Source organism: Canis aureus, chromosome 13 (genome assembly GCF_053574225.1).
Source record: "Canis aureus isolate CA01 chromosome 13, VMU_Caureus_v.1.0, whole genome shotgun sequence".
Classification (NCBI taxonomy): Eukaryota; Metazoa; Chordata; class Mammalia; order Carnivora; family Canidae; genus Canis; species Canis aureus.
The window spans coordinates 36,288,993-36,307,982 of NC_135623.1; the positions used below are offsets into that span (position 1 = coordinate 36,288,993).

General features: G+C 40.7%; 1 protein-coding gene across 2 annotated transcripts in view; it reads right to left on the bottom strand.

Moving 5' to 3' along the window:
• KITLG (KIT ligand) overlaps positions 1–17,940 on the bottom strand; it is an 85,134-nt gene extending 67,194 nt beyond the window's left edge. The window contains exon 1 of one of the 2 annotated variants that reach the window (XM_077845754.1): positions 17,722–17,940. In XM_077845754.1, the coding sequence (XP_077701880.1) occupies positions 17,722–17,736 (15 nt within the window). In that variant the 5' untranslated portion in view covers positions 17,737–17,940. The remainder of the gene's footprint in view (positions 1–17,721) is intronic. The other variant, XM_077845753.1, reaches the window with a different exon arrangement.
• Positions 17,941–18,990: the final 1,050 nt, after the last annotated feature.

Sequence of the window (18,990 nt, forward strand, 5' to 3'; positions counted from 1 at the left end):
ATGGAATTACAACATCACCCACCAGTTTTGCTTATAATTTATCTCCTGCACTCGAGTTTGAGCACTGTAAGGCTGGTACTTTCAGAGCCTCACTGTTTTTCCAGAATGGACACAGCACTGCTGAGCAGAGAAGCCTCTCATAAATATTTTTTAAATGAATGAATACAGGATAAACAGAAGACTTTTACTCATCAGAAGTTGGCCATAAACCATTGTCACACTTTTCCCTCAAGGGTCCAATTACAGCTAAATCCTAACAACAAGTGTGAGTAATGTTGCAACCTTCTCTTAATTACTCGAAATGGGACGTTAGCTACATGCTTTTTGGGTTGAACTTTTAACCATTTTCTCAGTGCCTTTTTAAAAGAAAACTTTTTAAAGATTTTATTTATTTATTTATTTATTCATGAGAGACACAGAGAGAGAGGCAGAGAGACAGAGGGAGAAGCAGAGGGAGAAGCAGGTTCATTGACAGGGAGCCCACTGGGGGACTTGATCCCTGGACCAGGATCATGCCCTGAGCTAAAGGCAGACACTTAACCACCCAGGCATCCCTTCTCTTTGCCTTTAAATACTTCTCTGGCTCCATGAAAATGGTAAATCAGAATATAAAACCAAGGATAGACTATAAGCTCCATGAAGCACAGCAACAAGGTAATCTTTTTTCCTTTTTTCACTATTATATTCCTAGTTCTTCCCAAAGCGCTGGTTGACTTACTAGTCATCGCTACTAAAGCAAGCAAACAAAAAAAAGTTCATAGAACTGATGTGGTTTTTGTCATCCAGATCCATTCCTAGTTTGACTAAAGAACAAAAATGTTACCTTTTCTTCAGAGTAACAGAGGCATGCTATTACTGCTCCCCTCTCACAGGACCTGGATGCAAGAAACAGAAAGTTGCATGCCAGATTGCTCCCCCAAAATAGGCCTTAGTTGTGTCTATTAATGTGAAGATGCAATAAGTGGCAAGCTCTTTTATTTTCACCATGATATTCATGAAATTATATTTAGCCTTCTCCATAATACCACTATATAGGAAGAGACTCCAAATTCAGTAGAGAAAGAAGATGTACAACAGAAATTAAAAAGAAGACCTTTTACAATATATAAGGATGTGACTATTGGCACTGCAGATTTTTAGAATTTTTAAAAGGGTTCTGAGATAACAATCTCAAAGTAAATGTAAACTACTTTGTGTGTTAAAATTCTCCCTCAAGTTGGACTTGAAAGCTTACTTGATAATATTCCCTAGTTTAAAAAAAACAAAATATGAAAAATGTACTTTAAAACCTCAAGCTCTTACTCTAAATAATGCCAGGAGGAGGAAAAAAAAAAAAAAAAGGAACTTTCTCCGTGGGTCAGGAAAGAGGGTGAGTGGGTAGCCATTGCAAGATGATCCTTTGGGCTTCTTTTCAAAGCAGCTGCTTTGCTGAGGAATCAAAGGAGGATGGGGGAATAAATGTAAACAGAGGGACTGCTTGGGTAGCACAGAGGTTCTCTCACCATAGGGGGGAGAATGGGGATCTACTTCCTCAGGAAGTGAAGAGAGGCCTGTGTGAGCAGGGCATCCAGCTAAATGAAATTTAAAAGATATGCTTCAGCTGCTGTAGGAATTAAGTGCCAAGTCTGCACAAATAATTTTGCACATCTACTTCATTGTTAAATTTTTGTATGTTATCTCTCATTTATGGTATTTTTGAGCTTTCGTTTGCAAATTAGGGCAGGAGATAGACTTTGCTCTTTGTGACACAGTAATTATTCAAAACCTCAGAAGTTTTATGGGTTCCAGAAATGTTAACTTTTTCATTCTACACCCCAAACTGAGCTTGATTAATGAAAAGGAAGGGGAAAAAAATGAAAATAGACAATGCTACAACACTGCCTAACTTTAACACTTCAGAACTTAGATACAGTGAAATACTACTCAGCCGTTAAAAATGAAATCCTACTGTTTGCAACAACATGGATGGAAGTAGAGGACATTATACCAAGTGAAATAAGTCAAAGAAAGACAATTATCATATGATCTCATACATGGAACTTAAGAAACAAACCAGGATCATAGGGGAAGGGGGGGGTAATAAAACAGACGAAATCAGAGAAGGAGACAAACCTGTAAGGGAGTCAATCATAGGCAACAAACTGAGGGTTGCTGGAGAGGAGCAGGTGGGGGGTGGGTAACTGGGTGATAGACATTAAGGAGAGCACATGATGTAATGAGCACTGGGTATTATATAAGACTGATGAATCACAGACCTCTGCCTCTGAAACCAGTAATACATTATATGTTAATTAATTGAATTTAAATTTAAAAGAACCTTCAGAACTTGGAAAACTTGGCATCAAAAGAGTTTTAGTAATTTTTTAAAGTACACAATCTATATATTGCTACTCTATCACTGTAAAGCATTTGTATTACTGCTCTAGGTCACTAACATGGTGGGTTCTCATCACAGATATTTGAAAACATCACTTCTTATTAATCCTTCTCTAACCTTCCTCCACACATAAATAGATCTTTGATCTTAAGTATTGAAGCATCATTTTTTTGCTAAATTCCTTAATCACACCTGTCTTCAATCCTTAAACACTCAAACTGAACTATCTAAAACTTCTATTGTCACATTTCTGTCTTCCTTCACTTTCTTAAATAGACATTATACACCTCAGTATCTAAATCTATAGGACACCCTGTCCTTGCCTACTGCACTATTAACTAGCACAGACTTTGAAAAGAAAATCTAAAAGCATCTTAAATGCAGGTAAGCCGTGGAAGAACCTACTTACTATATTTACAATAGTCTTATTCATTATTATATATGAAGAAAAATACCCTATGTAGGCAATACAAGATGATGACATATATTGGTATGAAGCAAACAAAGGCTTAGGGCAAACAGACCAGGTGTGAAGACTGTCTAGATGTTAAGATGTTGAGTAACTTGCTCAACCTCTCCAAACACATTTCTCTTCTGCAAAAAGGCATATCCACAATAACACTCTCATAGATGGAGAGAATTGGGGGAGATACACTGTGTATTTTCTTTGTCAGCAACTGTATTAGGTCTAAAACATTTTCTGGATCTTAAACCTTCTATATATCTTGAATTAGCAGACACTTGCTGTCACTTGCCATTCAACCTATAATATTATTTCCTTAAAGATTGCCAGCAACTTGCCCATGACCCCCTTTTTACAGAATTCATGGTCCAAAATTTTTAATTAAAAAAAAAAAAAATCCATGGTCTCCATTCTCTTCCACAAGCCTAAGTGGCCCATTTCTCTCTCCAAATAGAATTACATTTGAACACTGTATGTTCATGCATGCCAGTGTTGCATGGACAATTACATGTTATTTCTTATTGACATCTATACATAATAGTAATGTTCTAAAGTTCCTCCTGCCTTCCAAATCACTTTCCTTCTATCAACTGAGATCAGCAGGCATAAAAAAGGAGAAATACCAGATCTACACTTAGAATGCTGATAGGTGTTCAGAATGCTACAGTTTGGTCTGAACCAACTAATCAGGATTTGATTCAGAAAATCTTCAAGATTTAAGTTCTGAGTCACTAACTGGAAATACCAATATGAGGCAATTTAGCCAGGTAGACAGGTAAATAAGATAATTTCACTACGGTATTTTCACACTATATGATTTTATTTATTTTAAAGACTTATTTGAGACAGTGAGAGAGAGAGAGAGAGAGAGAGAGAGAGAGAGAGAACAAATGGTGGGGGTAGAAGCAGAGGAAGGGGGAGAAGCAGATTCCCCACTGAGCAGGGAGCCCAATGCAGGGCTCCATCTACAATCCTGGAATGATGACCTGAGCCAAAGGCAGATGCTTAACCAACTGAGCCACCCAAATGACCACTCTCGGATTTTTCTTTTTTTTTTTTTTTTAAGATTTATTTATTTGTGAGAGCGAGCAAGCAAGTGGGTGAGCTGGGAGTGGGGGGCAAAGTGAGAGGGGAGAGGAAGAACCTCAAGCAGAGTCCCTGCTACATATGGAGCAGGATGAGGAGCTCCATCTCATGGCCCCTGAGATCATGACCTGGGCCGAAACTAAGAGTCAGATGCTCAACGAACTGAGCCATACAGGTGCCCGATATTTTTTTTTTTTTTTTTTTATGCTGTGGAAGCTTAGGGTAAAGTCACTAACACAGGACCAGTGGGAGTTGAAGTATAAGGGCAAACAAACATCACAGAGGGCTTCTGAGGAGAGAGAACATCTCAGCTAAAGAAACGGAAGATGGAAGAATAGCCCATGGCACCCTCAAGACCAAGGCAATGTGGTGGGTCCATCACTATACCACTGCACGGTGTTATTAGAGGTTACCACTTAGAGTGGGGGGAATAAGCAACAAACAAGTCAGAGAAGCTCGTAGAAGGTGTTGAGGGTTTGGATTTTATCCTGCTCATAATGAAAAGTCAGGGGAAGATTTTAACCAGGGTAGTTACATAGTGAGACTTCCTCTAATCATTCTAGATTGTGTGCATTAAAACCTTTAAAACTGCAGAAATCACCACTTGTTTTGTTGGATAATGAAATGGACACGGACTAAAATGCTAACACTACATAACTGAATTCAGGACATGATCTCCCATGTTAGCAAACTCTTATTCTGATGTTCCTACAGAACCCGCCAAATGCCAGGACAAAAATTTTCAGGGAAAGATGCAAACTAAGCTCCCTCATACTCCAGTTCTCCTCCTAAACTACTTACCAAAATAATATATGCCAGTGTTTCCATTCCATTCTCCTTTGGGTTTAGGAATCCCTGGGTGGCTCAGTGGTTGAGCACCTGTCTTCAGCCCAGGGCGTGATCCTGGAGTCCTAGGATTGAGTCCCACATCAGGCTCCCTGCATGGACCCTGCTTCTCCCTCTGCCTGTGTGTCTGCCTCTCTCTTTCTGCGTCTCTCGTGAATAAATAAATAAAATCTTTAAAAAATAAAATAAATTTCACTCCTTGGTTTCACAGTCTTGGTTCAAGTTTTTGTGCTAGATCTACTCTGAATGAACTCAAAATTACTTCACACATTTCTGGATTGGTAGTTTAATCACAGAGGTAGCCATGATCAAAGATTCAGTCAAGAAACCTCTAGAAATGGCCTTAAGATAATAGGATGTCAGAACACAGGACTGTTTGTGGTCTTTTACAAGTGCTTTGAACAAGTCAGCACTCCATCAAAAGGTACATAACAGTGTTATGTTCTGTCAAAGGATGTAACACTTGTTTACCTAAAGTAATTTGACTGATAGAAGTCACTTGCATCTGTTTGATTGACACAAAACTTGAAAAGACAAACCTGGACAGTCAAGCCCTTACTCTTGAAATGCAATTACCTATAAGAAAATAAAATCTGAGGCATGCCTGAGTGGCTCAGTGGTTGAGTGGCTCAGTGGTTGAGCGTCTGTCTTCGGCTTAGGTCATAATCCCTGGGTCCTGGAATCAAACCTGCTTCTCCCTCGGCCTCTGTGTGTCTCTCATGAATAAATAAAATCTTAAAAAAAAATAATAAAATAAAAAATAAAATCTGAATTCATACTGAAAACACCCCCAAACTACTGATTCCAATACACTTCTTAAATTCAACACATGCAAAAAAAAAAAAAAAAAAGGAAAGAAAAAAACAAAAAAGCTTTGAATGTAAAAATGCATTTTGCTTGAAAGCAGTTAGCATTTACCTAGGTATTTGGCATGGTACTAGTCCTTTGCATGTACTGGCTCATTCATCCTCACAGCCACCTGAGGAATGAGACACTATTATAAACTTCATTTTACAAATGAGAAAATCAGAGTGCTACAAGAATTAGGTGAAAGTATCCAATCTGAAAAGCTGACCAGATCGAGGAGTCTCCAAAGCTATCAATACATCCTATATGTAAAGTTGTTTGAGGCTCATTCTGGAAGACATTAATAAACACAAAGCTTTTAAGAATTTGTGAAGTTTGAATGTTTTAATCACTCAAGGCTTAGAATTAAATAATATGACCTTAGGCCCCGGAGTAGAACAGCACAGTCTTCAGAGCACTGCTCTAATAATTACCTCTCACACACAGACACACACACACACACACACACCAGCTTGTGAGATAGGCAAGATGTATATCAGCATCCTTAGTTACAAGGAGGATGCTGAATGTGATCCAGATCCCTTACTAATCTTAGTTCACCATTACAAAATCCCATTTCCCATAATCACTCATTATTTCTGCTTTTCAATGACAAGATTTTAAATTATTATAGCCAGCACACAAATGGAACAAAATGAAACAGTATATAGTCTGATGTATACTGCTCTTTTGATGGTAAAATACAGCCCCAAAGATTATGGATACCACCGATCAAACATCAGTTCTGGGTCAGCCAACTTCCATATATTATCTCATTTAATCTTTGTATTCTTCCAACTGCATACTATTACCCTTATTACCCCATTATACAGATGGGAACCCTAAGGCCTAGAGAAAGAAAGTTGATAACATGCACATGGTCTTGGTGGATAACAGAGCTAGGACTTGGGCCTCCTCTAACTCCAAAGTCTGTGGTCCTAAACGTGTCTTTGAGGCCAGTGAGTCAAGCCCTTTGCACAAACATATAATTTTGTCCTTAACAGTATAGTAGGAAAATATGTGTTAAGCCTGAAAATTATTTAAAATAGTACAATTTTGTGAATAACAACCACAAAGCAGAGAAACAGCATACAATTTCTAAGTTAAAAAAAATAAGGAAGGGGGAAAACAAGGAAAGGATAGGGGGTAGAGGGAAGAAAAAAGTAGGAGAGAGGCAGAAAGGAAAGCTGCTAAGCATTATTCTTTTATGGAAGAGAAAATCTGGGTAAGAAAAGGCTAAGGAAAGTTAAATAATTTGCCTAAGATTCGCCCTCCACAAGCTAGAGTCAAAAGCCAGAGGGAAAGCATAGGTGCTCTGACACAAAAGCTCTTTCCATTCTCCCTTGACAAGTGGCTACATTTCTGCTGATGCTGAAAACGCCAGTTCTTCCGAGACAGGGAAAAGTAGGAAATCCACTCACCAATTCATGGAAAGGACTCATGTTCTGTCCCTCTAGTTCCAGGGACAGCATACATAGAGTTTAGAAATGTAGACTCTGGTTCTTGACTGCCTGGTTCATAAAGCAGCACTACCTTGTACTAGCTCCGTGACCTTGGGCACATGATAGAAGTAACTTTGCTCGTAGGTAAACTATCTTTCGATTATAATTATGCACATTTAGCTCTTTTTTTTCCATTTTTGTTAAAGTAGGGAATGAAAGCAATCAAATTATTCAAAAGTAAAGTGAATCTGAAGCCTGACTTATCTGGATGAATGGCTTCAACTTTCCCTTTCATGCTGATGGTGGAGACTTTGCAATAAAGGTTCCCTGATGAGAGAAGTCATTGATATTGATAAATTTACCATTTGTTTAATACTCATGATAATAGCAAATATTTATTTAGTATTTCCAATGTGCTGGGCATTGAACTAAGGACTTTTGGTGGATAATTTCATTTAATCTTTATAACCACCTTTGAGCAACGTACTATTGGTCTCCCTGTCTGGCAGATGGGGAAACTGAGGCTCAGGATTACATACTTAGTTAAGCAAAGCAGGCCATCTAACTGGTGTCTGGTTCATCATACCTCTGTTCTCAAATGATTCCTTCTAGCTGACACTTTCATTTCCAATAAAGTGTTGCTAAGTTACATAGTGATACTGCTGATAAGGGTACTCTGACAGTCATTTGTTTAAACAATCATAACATCAATGTAGAAAATGACTTTTACTATCCATGCATTTGGACTGAGCTGACAAGGAAGTACAAAGCAAAGGTCACAACTTAAATGGCTGGTAGTTTTAAAAGCCAGACATAAGCATAAGGGTATTATCATTAAATAGTTTTCTAATCTGATCATAGCTACTTAAAATTGTCTTCAAAAATAGCATGAAAGAAGGTCAGAGCAAATTGATGAAAGTAATCCCTGATGCATCATTTTCCCCCAAGAAGTTTTTTTTTGAAACACAATTTTAAAATATCTTTAAAATCTGCCCTCTGCCAAAAACAGTATCATTTTCTTTGAAAGACACCAAGGATTTGGCAGTAATTCTTAATACTGCCTCCTCTCAGTCTTGCCCGTATAAGATTAGAAGACATCATTCACACACAAACACACACACACACAAGCTCAAGCCTTTCAGATCGCATGTATACTTAAATACGACTGCATTCTATTGCAGTGATTCAGAGGAATTTAGACTTCAGAATTAGGCTTGGTTTGAAAAGAAGCTCTTCCACTTACTTGCATTTTTTTTTCTTTTAATCTTGGGCAAATTTTCTCAATCTCTCTGAACTTCAGGTTCCTTATTTGTTTAAAAAAAAAAATCAGTATCTCCTTAACATTTTCTTTCTTTCTTTTTTTTTCTAGAATCAAATGAGATATACCTGTGCAGTCTGTGGCACAGTGCCTCATCCATGGTGCGGCCAAGTATTAATTTATTAACTAGCTATTCTTCTCTTCTTAAGCAGCTTGTCTTTTGGCCTGTTTTGTATAACCATTTCCTTTTTCAGAAAGGGAAGAAAGCTTAAGGAGATCAAAATGGGGGAAAATTTTGTTGAATTTACTAAGAGTGCTTATAAGGATTAAAGAAAGTAGATAACATATGTAAATAAGGCAGTTAAGGCATAAATCTCTAAGGATTATTTTAATTCATTTATTCAGAATACGAGCCTTATAGCCACAGCCAGGTATTGCTAATAATGAATTTATTTCTTACAGCATGTGGACTTGCCGTAATGTTCCATGATTCACGATTCTAGCAGAGAATGAAATGATTATTTACTAAGTATAAGTCACTGTCTCATTAGACACTATTTTACGTAATCATCACATCAATACTATAACAGGCAGTTATTTCTGCACCCATTTTAAAGATCAGAAAAGTAAAGGTCAGAGAGAAACACTACAAATCATACTGACGGGGTAAATGGCAGAACTAATAATATACTTGATCTAGAACTCAATCTAAGGTTTTCTATTTTCTTGCATGGTCTCCAGTTTTAGCTAGTAAATGATATTTGCATATTCACTGAAAATTTTGCTGTAAATATTTAACTAGCCCTTCCAGTCATCAACCAAACATGTTTGTATAATAAACTCAGGACAGTAGTTATAATTTGCCTTCTGCTTAAAAAAAAAAAAAAAAAGCTTCTAACAACAATATTAGCACCTAACAACCTGAATTAGGTATCTATTCTTTCCACAACATTCGATATGTATTTACTTAGCATCTAGTAGAAGCTGCTCTGCTAGGCAACTAGAGTCATGAAATTTTTGTTGTTCACATTAATATCACTGGCAGCTGTTTTAATATCTGAATTGGATTTCTTTTTTTGATTCAAGGTTCCTATAAACAGAATGTGTATCTCTGAGGTACTTAATAATAAGCCTCATGGATACACCATGGTTGTGCCAGTTAAGTCTCTTCGGGTGTTAGTCTTGGCAATAACCACTTGGAGTTGGTAGAGGAAAGATTTTATCTTAGTTTCCTTACCTGTGAAATGGGATTTGAAAAAAAAAAAAAAGTACCTACCTCCCAGAAGAAAACGTCTATGAATTAATTAATCTTGGAACAGTTTTCCACTAAGTGCCATTTGGCATGATCTTAATATCAGGGTAATTTGATTTTATAAAACAGTGATGGAAGCTATTTAAAACGGCTACACGTTTAAATGTCAAACAGCTGACACATAACTACAGTAAATTTCCTTTCTTCGAGCTGAATAATTTATGTGTGACATTTGTATAGAAGTACAAACAATGGTCAGATCAGTTTGGGATTTAAAAGTGTACTGAATTGTTCAGGAGTACACCGATCCAAGTTTCAAATGGGGGGGGGCGGATGTCTACTATTTTCTAAATATTGTTTAGATATAGTACTATGGTCATGGAACATTATAAACAAACATGGGCTAAAATTTTAAAAATATTTTCCTGGGCAGGGGTTAAAAAATGAAAAACTTTAAAGATTAAAAAAAAAAAAAAGTTGGTTACAATTGTCACAAAGACAAGGATTATAGAAAACCTATTTTGTAGCCCTGTGCTTCTCTACATAGAATTTATTTCATCTAATATTAAAAACATTGTGCTAATAACCTCTTTTTCATTTTTTCTGAATGTTTTCTAGCTTCTTTTTTATTTCTGTATTTCAGTGCCCATTTTGGGCCACCTGGAGGCAGAAAGGACCAGCCAGCCACCCCCCACTACTGTTATAATTTCTCTAACAAGCAGTGGAATAACATGTTGTTGGTCCATCCTCTACTTTAACAGAACACATCAGAGAGGTCTGGGCAGGGCCAGATAAATAGAACAGTTTTCTAAAATCACCAGAAGATCCAAACTAAAGCAATTACAGGACATTTTAGTTGATCATCAAAAACATAAATCCCTAATGTGTTGGCTATTTCAGAAGCAATAAATTGTAGGTTCACACAGAACCATTAATAATGATGTGTGACTGCCAAGGCTTGTTTTGCAATCCTTGGGTTTTCAAGATCACATTAGAAACCGTTTCATATGAAACCTCTCCAACCCTTCCTCCCTCTGCCCTCATATGAAGGTCTGCAGTGCATATAAATTTTGATAGCTATCCATATGGACAATACATCCCAGGAGGGGGTCAAGGCCTTTAGAACACAACCCACTTTTTCAGCAATGCTCTTCTTGGAAATCAAGGAATCTGGGTGTTTCCACAAGGCAGTTGCTTAGGAGGGCACTAAGAAAGGAACTCCAAGGGAGCAGTAGAAAACTCAGGGTAAGAAGGACTCTCACAGTAGACAGCCTCTATTAAATTGTCATTTCTATCAGTGGGCTGGTTACTCTACCATTCAAATGCTTGCATTAGGAGAAACAAGCCGATTATGAGAAGAGTTTTGGTCCTAGAGTTTAGTCAAGGCACTTAGATGGAAAGGCTTCACAGATTCTGCATCAAGGTAAAAAGGAGGCAAAAATCCTCAGCAGCCACAGGGCTTTTGTTCAGTAGATGAACTTCGGCTCCTGGAAGGGCAACAGAGGGTATGTAGAGGAGACAAACACAACGCCCCCCTCTGGGCCGTGCTCTTTGGAGGAAAATTATGCAACGGGGATGCCTTTTCTGCAAACGTGAAAGAGGCTGAGGCTTGCCTTTTCAAGTGAGTGCTGACGGTGGGTTTGCTCTTGCTCTCGCCTTTATGCCCTTTTCCATGGGAGCAAGGCATTCTTTGCAAGGCAACTGCCAGATTTTTTGAGCTGCTGTCTGTGCACCAGGAGCAAAGAAAAGGCACCCTAACTGCCCCCATTGAGACCGCATTCTAATCAGAGCTCTCAAAGCCCCAAGGCAACAGCTACACCTGCAAAGTCAAGTGTTGAATTCCTGCATCCAGGTAACTGAAATATAGCTACTGCTACTTGTTTAACTGTCTGGATCACTACCTTTTGTTTTGTTTATTTTAGTAGGTAGCTCACTTGACTCTGTGGGCATTTAGAGGAGAAGAGCATTACTGTCATCGTCAAGACTCTCTTTTCTGACGAACCTATGGTCTCTTGTCTGGAGAAGAGGGCCAACTGATCTTCGAATATTCTCATGCCAACAACAAGAAAAGGACTGTCATGGCTTCCGACTGCTAAGGAAAAAAACTACTGCTGGCTACTAGGCTTGCCCCAACCCTCAGCAAATGTCAGTTTTAGAGAGAAGCTAAGGAAAGGAGGCAGGTGAGAGACCATATTAGATCTGCAAAAAGCCAGGGCAAGAAAAGACTCTGCCAAGTGTCATCTATGGGAACTGTGTTTTCCCTGAAGCAAAAGGGCTGCTCCCTCTTTCTTCAGCTTCCGTGCATCCAACTATAGACCCCTCCCCTCCTGTCTTCTCAGGATTAACTCTAGGGTGCAATTCACAGATACTACCACCACTCAGAGACTTGCCTGTGACTTGCCCATGACTTGTCCAAGACTACTAAGACTCAGCGATGGGTTCTGGAGCCAGAGCCACACATATGACCCATTCTTTTGATTCTGCCCACTAATACTTCTGCTGCATGACCAGCTGCTCTCCATTTCTACTCCCTGCACACAGATGCTGGAGACTACTGGGGAAGCAAAGTGAAGCAAATATTGGGAGGCATTCATTACCTTTTGTAAACTGACCTCCTTTGGCTGTCTGACCTTGCCTTAAGAGTCTTCCTCCCCTAGAGAATGTAAAGATTAGAAGAAAGAACCTCTTCAACCAAGGATATTGCTAACATAGGAAGTGTAAGTGTCATTCTTATTATAGAGAAGTATCAAGTAGTAGGTGAAATGGCTAAAAGTACAACAGTCTATACTTAAATTTCTTTCATTTCTCCCCACTGGCTGGTTCATGATCATAAAATGATTATAATTTAGATATAAAATAATGATTATAATTTAGATTCACACCAACCCAAAGCAATGGCTACATAAATCTCAGAATCAAAGGAAGCTTAAATGCCATGTGGTTCAAACTTCTATCTTACCAGTATCTTAGAGAATTTTAGAACTGCAAGGCACTTAGAAATCCCCTACTCCTACTTTCTTACTTTACAGTTGAGGAAACCGAGGTTTGAGGAGATTAAAATGCCTTTCCAAAGTCATACAACTTAGTATCTGGACTAGTAAAAAAAACTCCATCCCCTAATATCCAAGTCAATGTGGCAGCCTAGAAAAATAGTAAAATGTAGCCAAAAGAGAAAGAGAGCTACATAAAGAACAGTCTTTCTTTAGATGACACACATTGTGATTTTAAAAAAAGAACCATGAGGCCTAATTATAAGAAAATCACCCATCCTTGCCCATCTCCCTTTTTTTCTGGACAGAAGGAAATAGGTAGAGATGAAATAATGACAATTTTATCAAACTCCTAACCCTTTAAGCAGTTTTTAGTATACACATACTTAAGTGAATAGACAAAAACATCTTGCTGCATCTATAAATCAGTAAGGCTACAGTCAATGGTTTCTATGAGACAAAGTCTATACAAAATAATTGAAAACAGCATAGATTATAAAAGCATCCGGTGTTCCAAAATTGGTTTCATAAACTGTTCTGACTACAGAGGTGACTAACACCAAAAAAAAAAAAAAAAGTCTCTTACAGCTGCTCATGATTCATGTACTAGGAAACAAAGATAAAAGATCATTCCTCAGATTTATATCCAAATTTACACCCTAATTTACAAAAGGGAACACTAAGGTAATCAAGAAGAGAAAAAAAAACTCACAAACTTGCATAATGAAAAAAAAAAAAAAAGTCATGGCATGTTGCCTGGTAAAGACACCCTGCAGAAATGAATGCATGGCCCCCCTTAGAAAATCAAGTATCTTTAGTCTACAATAAATTCTCCGAATCATACCAGGGGAACTTAGAAAGCAAGAGTGTGGAAATATGGAAGTGAATCAGACATGGTAGTAATATTTCCAGTTTCTTTTTTTATCTTTAATTCTTATATTATTCAGTTTTACCTTTAAAGAATAGCTTTAAAGGATTTAACATCTCTCATGCCACATAGAGCCTTTTTCACATAATCCAAGTTTGATGTGTATTAATTATAGTCTATAAGCAGGTAACAACCTATAATGGGAGACACTGAATCCATAGATTCAGATTTATAAAAACTTGGTCTCTCTGCTTTGCTGGTTAAAGATCATTTGCAATAGTTTTTCTCTAGCTTGTAAGTTGCCGGCCAGGCAATTCTCTTCTTGGGGACAATAAATTCTGATTATAACTACAGTAAACCACTGTGCTGGGATAAAGGCCTATATAAAATTTTGTTTAGTCCTTTACAATCATCAAAAGAGAAGAATCTTTATAACTAATTGATAATCATACAGATTATAAAATGGAAATCCTAAGAAGTTTAACCATTTGCCTGAGGGTCATTTGTCTTACAGTGGTAAAAGAGAAATCCGAATTAAGTTTTCAAAAGCAAGAGCCTAGAATCTTTCCATTATAGCTTAGGTACTCCCAAGACATGGATGGAGAAGGCACGTGCAGTGAGGTTTAATGGACCATGCAAGAAACTTTCCCTGCAATATTCTGACTAGCTATTTGGGCAGTGATTTTTTTTTTTAAATGTTATTTATGGTGATGGAAGAATTTTAATCACTCATCATTAAAGAAAAAAATGTGACTCACAATTGCTATCTTCAAATCAGAGGAGTTAGACATAAATAAAATTTAGCAATTTTAATTGGTTTGGCTCAGGCCCTCAGATTTCCATATGGTTACTTTCCTTGTTTTATATTAAATGTAATTGACTTAGCACTTGACTTTTAAAGTCTTGGCAAAATGTATCAATTAAGAGCTATATAAATTAGAATTATTTAAAGCACACATTCCAAATTTAGTGACTTTAAGGACAAAGTTTAAAAACGCTCTTTTCACAAATGTTAATTTTTTCTATAAATTTGTGTCATCACTCAGATGACAAATTTCATAAAGACAAAAGAGGATATTTTCTTTGGAATAACATAAGCTAACAAGCATTCTATTTCTTTTCTGAGAATTAGTGTGTACCTAAAATGGCCTTTCTGTACTGTTTACAAAATGGATTTTTCCAGTCTTAGTATTTCTAAAACTGACAGCAGTCATGAAAACTCTCACAAACCATCTCAAAACCAAAATATAAGTACAACATCGATAAACATGGCACCAGGCCCATTAAACTGACAGCACTTTTCTAATTGGTCTTGCCAAACATGCTGCACAATTGTTATTTAATATGCCACTATATCAGAGCATCACATTGGAAAAAAAAAAAAAACACAATTGCACATTGAAATAGATGTTCTTTCTAAGCTAGAGCCACAGTTCTCTTCTGAAACTATAAAACCACACAATATGAATAAAATACAATCAGAAATCCGAAAAATGCAAAGCACATTCATTTCTGTAGGCTCCTGATTCAATTTACTGTTACAATTGCTCCCAAAGACTATTGCCCGTGTAATTACTTCCCAAATACTTAAGTCCATCACACACACTAAATAAATGACAGAATCATTTATCAAACCTCAAGTGGTTGTTGATAGAATTTCCACACTTACTTGGCTTGAGTGAAAAGCCAGAACACTTGGTGTCCCTGAGATTTTTGGAGAGCTTATAATTCAAGCTAAAATTTATTATCATTATTACTACTATTAAATTCTCGTTTTGTGTCTTGGGTAATGGAAACCTACTGAACCCTTTGCCTTACGATGGAACTCTGGTATTCATGTCATTTTTTTTTTATTTTTAAGATTTTATTTATTTATACGAGAGAAAGAGAATGAGCAGGGTAAGGGACAGAGGGAGAAGGAGACTCCCCGCTGAGCAGGGAGCCAGAGGCTGGATCCTCAGACCCCGGGATCACGACCTGAGCCAAAGGCAGATGCTTCACCCACAGAGCCACCCAGGCTCCCTTGATGCCATCCTTCTAAGTGATTATTTAAACTGTTGAACATGAATAGACGCTCCTCTCTGGCAAGGGTAACACTAGATGCAGTAGAACAAATGACCTTACTTATTAATGTCTAATTTATCTAGGCTATTCCTCATCCACCTAGAATTGCACAGCAAATTTCTTTCTAACTTTTGGATTAGGAAATTTAACAACATGAAGGAGGAGGAGGATCTAATCCCCCTTCCCTATTTCCAACATTTTATTGATTTCCTACTATTTCCAAGTGTATTCTTTTGCAGTGGCAAGAATGTGGAATTGCTAGAAGTATCCTTAAAGGAAACCTTGAAGGTCATTAGATCCCAGGCTATGAATGCCTTCATTCAACAAGGGCACTGCCCTCCTTTGCTTGCAAACCCTTTAACATCAGCAAGATCCCCCAAGGGCTTGCACTTTAACTTGGTTGGAGCAGGTCACATTTCTAAAATACTTAGCAGTCTCAAATGTCCCTGGTCAGCAGCACTGAGTCACTAACGCCACAGCGTTTCAGGCTAGATCGACCTCTTTCTAGTTTTCAATGGAATTATTCCATGTAATCCGATTTACACAGTCATTTAATCAAAGTGAGAAAGGAGATTACGGAGCTCACGTTTGTTTTGCAAAGCAAGGGTGCAAGGATCATCAATCCTACTGACTCTCAAAATGACACGATAGTACATCGTCTCCCTTTGGAGTGTTGGACATTAACCTGATCTATCTCCCGTGTTCTTGTTTAAATAGGAAGGTTTCGCCGCACCCCCCCCCCCACGCCCTAACTAGAAGGTAGCGGTTTCTCCACCAGCTCTCATCACTACCATCCACGTGAGAAGATGCTACAATAACCAGGAATTACTTCCCCTCCCTTATTATTCCACAAAGCAGAAAGCTTGTGCAAGTCAAATAATGACATTAAAACTTTTCTTTCTGTGCCAGTTTTTAACATTTGTATTTCAACAGCACGGTGTGGTGATTCCAGGTGTGGTGTTCAGTGCTTTGCCTCTGAATTAACCTGCTCACCAGACGAACCTGTGCTCCGCTCCTTAGTCTTGGGCAGCTGCCCTGGGGACGGCACAAACGTCCTTTCTGCCAGGCAACGTCCCTTCCCCCGGCCCTTCCCACACCTGTGCATCGGGCTGGGTTCTTCCTACTTCCTTCTGACTGTGTACATTTCCCAGGCCTACACATCAATTTAAAATAGGATACAAAGCAATTCATTCAGTAAAGCATTTTCAGCACATGGATGCCACTCTAAAAACTGACGATCCGGCCAAATTCTCAATTTCCTCCCCACCCCCCACCCCCACTTCCACCCCTTGGAATTGCAGTCTCGGATGGATCCTCTGGGGGGGGGGGTGGAACAGCAGCGTCACCCAACTCACCGCGGATACACAAATTCCTAAGGGGTGAAGTGGGGAGGGGAAAGGACTGCGACGAGAGAGGCACCGTGGGTGGGGGGCCCGTGGCAGCCCTTTCCAAACCAGAAGCCAGATATTTGCTTCAAGGGGTGGGGGGGGCGGGGGAGGGAGTGTACTATTCCCCCTGGGCGGTGCTTTACCCACCGCGTTTCTGTACTATGCACAATTTAGATGCACAGGGAATTACCTCGCTGTCATTGGAGGTGCCTGTTTAAAACGCAAAACAACAGAAAACTTTTCTCTCTTCTGTGATAGAAGAAGGTGGGTGCAGTGTGGCGGTGGTCGCCCATCCACGGCTCCCTGGAAACGCCGGCGGAGCCGCACGCCCGGCGGAGACCGCCGCGCCAAGTTTCCCTGCTGGCCGGGCAGGTTCCCCGCCGCCCCGAGCCCCGGAGCCCCGCCGCGCCCCCGAGCCCCGCCGCGCCCCCCGAGCCCCGCGGCGCCCGCTGCGGGTGCACACTACCCTGGGGTCGGGAGGGCGCGAGCCCGGGCGCCCGGAGCGGCTCTGTAATCTCCCGGGACCCACGGGAGACCGTCCCCCGCGCACACAGATGCCTCCACGTGATAACCTGCGCTCCCCGGCCAAAGAGCAGATCCTTCCATTTTACAGGACCCGCGGCTCCCGGCTGACAGCTCCCAACTTAGCGGCGGCGGCTCCCGACGGGACAGCGGCCGGGTCTCCGCGCTCCCGCTCCTCCCCCGAGGGCCCCCCGGGCCCCCCAGCGCCCCCTGGGTCGGCCGGCGGGCGCAGCCCCACGCCGGGGCGGGAGAGGCGGCCTGCCCCGGGGCGCCGCGCCCTTCCAGGGGGGCCGGCGAGCGCTCGGCGCGCCCCACTCACTTGTGTCTTCTTCATAAGGAAAGGCAGCGCTGTGATCCAGCCCAGGCAGCGGTGTGGCGACTCGGCTTAGACGCTCCGGAGCTGCAGCATATTGCACGAGCGGCGGCGGCAGGTAGTCCACGCATCGGGCAGCCCGAGCGCAGCGCCCCCTCCGCGGCCGTGCTCCGCGGCGCTCCCGCTCCGGGTCCGGGCGCAAGGCGGCGAGTGAAGCCCGGGCCGGCGCGCCGCCAGCACTTTTATACCGGCCCCTCCCGCCCGCTCGGACACGCCTCCTTCCCTTCCGGAGCCCCGGGGAAGCCAGACGCGGCGGGGCGCGGGGCGCGGGGCGCGGGGCGGGGGGGGCCGGGAGGGCGGCCGGAGCGCGGCCAAAGCCCCCGAAGTTGAACAAATCGGGCCAAGCGCGTCCCTTCGCTCGGGCGCCGGGGGTGAAGCTCCTGCAGCCGCGTGCGGGGCGCGGCGAGTCCCCGCTCGGCCTCGGAGCTCCGCCTGGGCTCACCTGGCACCGCCCGGGGACAGGCGCGCGCCCGCTGGGCTGGGCGCTCCCCGGACCCTGAGGCCGCAGGAGCTCACTGGGCGCCTACCAAACAGCTCACCCCGCCCCTCCCCGGTGGGCGGGGGGGGGGGGGGTGCTCAAGGGGGTCTATAGTTAGGCCATTGTCTTGTTCCCCCCCTTTTTTTTTAAACATTTTAGTGAATGAATGAATGTTCATCATTAAAAAAACGTTGACTCGGGGTTAAGTTTTGCTAAGGAAGATGCTATTTTCAGAATGGTTTACTGCTCCTTCTTCAGAAATTACCGTCGAAACGGAAGGCATGGTTTATTAAACGTGCAGGTCGACAGCAGCAAATGTTCGAAAGGTGTTATTTGTTAGAGAAATCGGGAAGATAATGCAAAAACAGTGATGACACTTAACACCATTATGGGATGCTCTTAATTACATACCAGGTGCCATGCAAAGGACTATTTCCTAGAGTATCTTGCTAAATCTTTTCCTCAAACCTATTGTACAGATCCTATCATTTTTATTCCATTTTACGGATGATGAAGCAGAGGCTTAGATCAATTTTCCCGAACCACAGCTAGTAAATGGTACAGTCTGATTTGAATCCAGAGCCCTCTGGCTACATAATCTTAAAAAATACTTAAAACAAGTATTTTATTGTCTCTCCAAAACCCTTCTATATATGTTCTTATAACTGGAGACCATTAAAAAGAATTGTATTAATTTTTTAAAAAAAATATTAACCAGATATAACATCAATAATTTT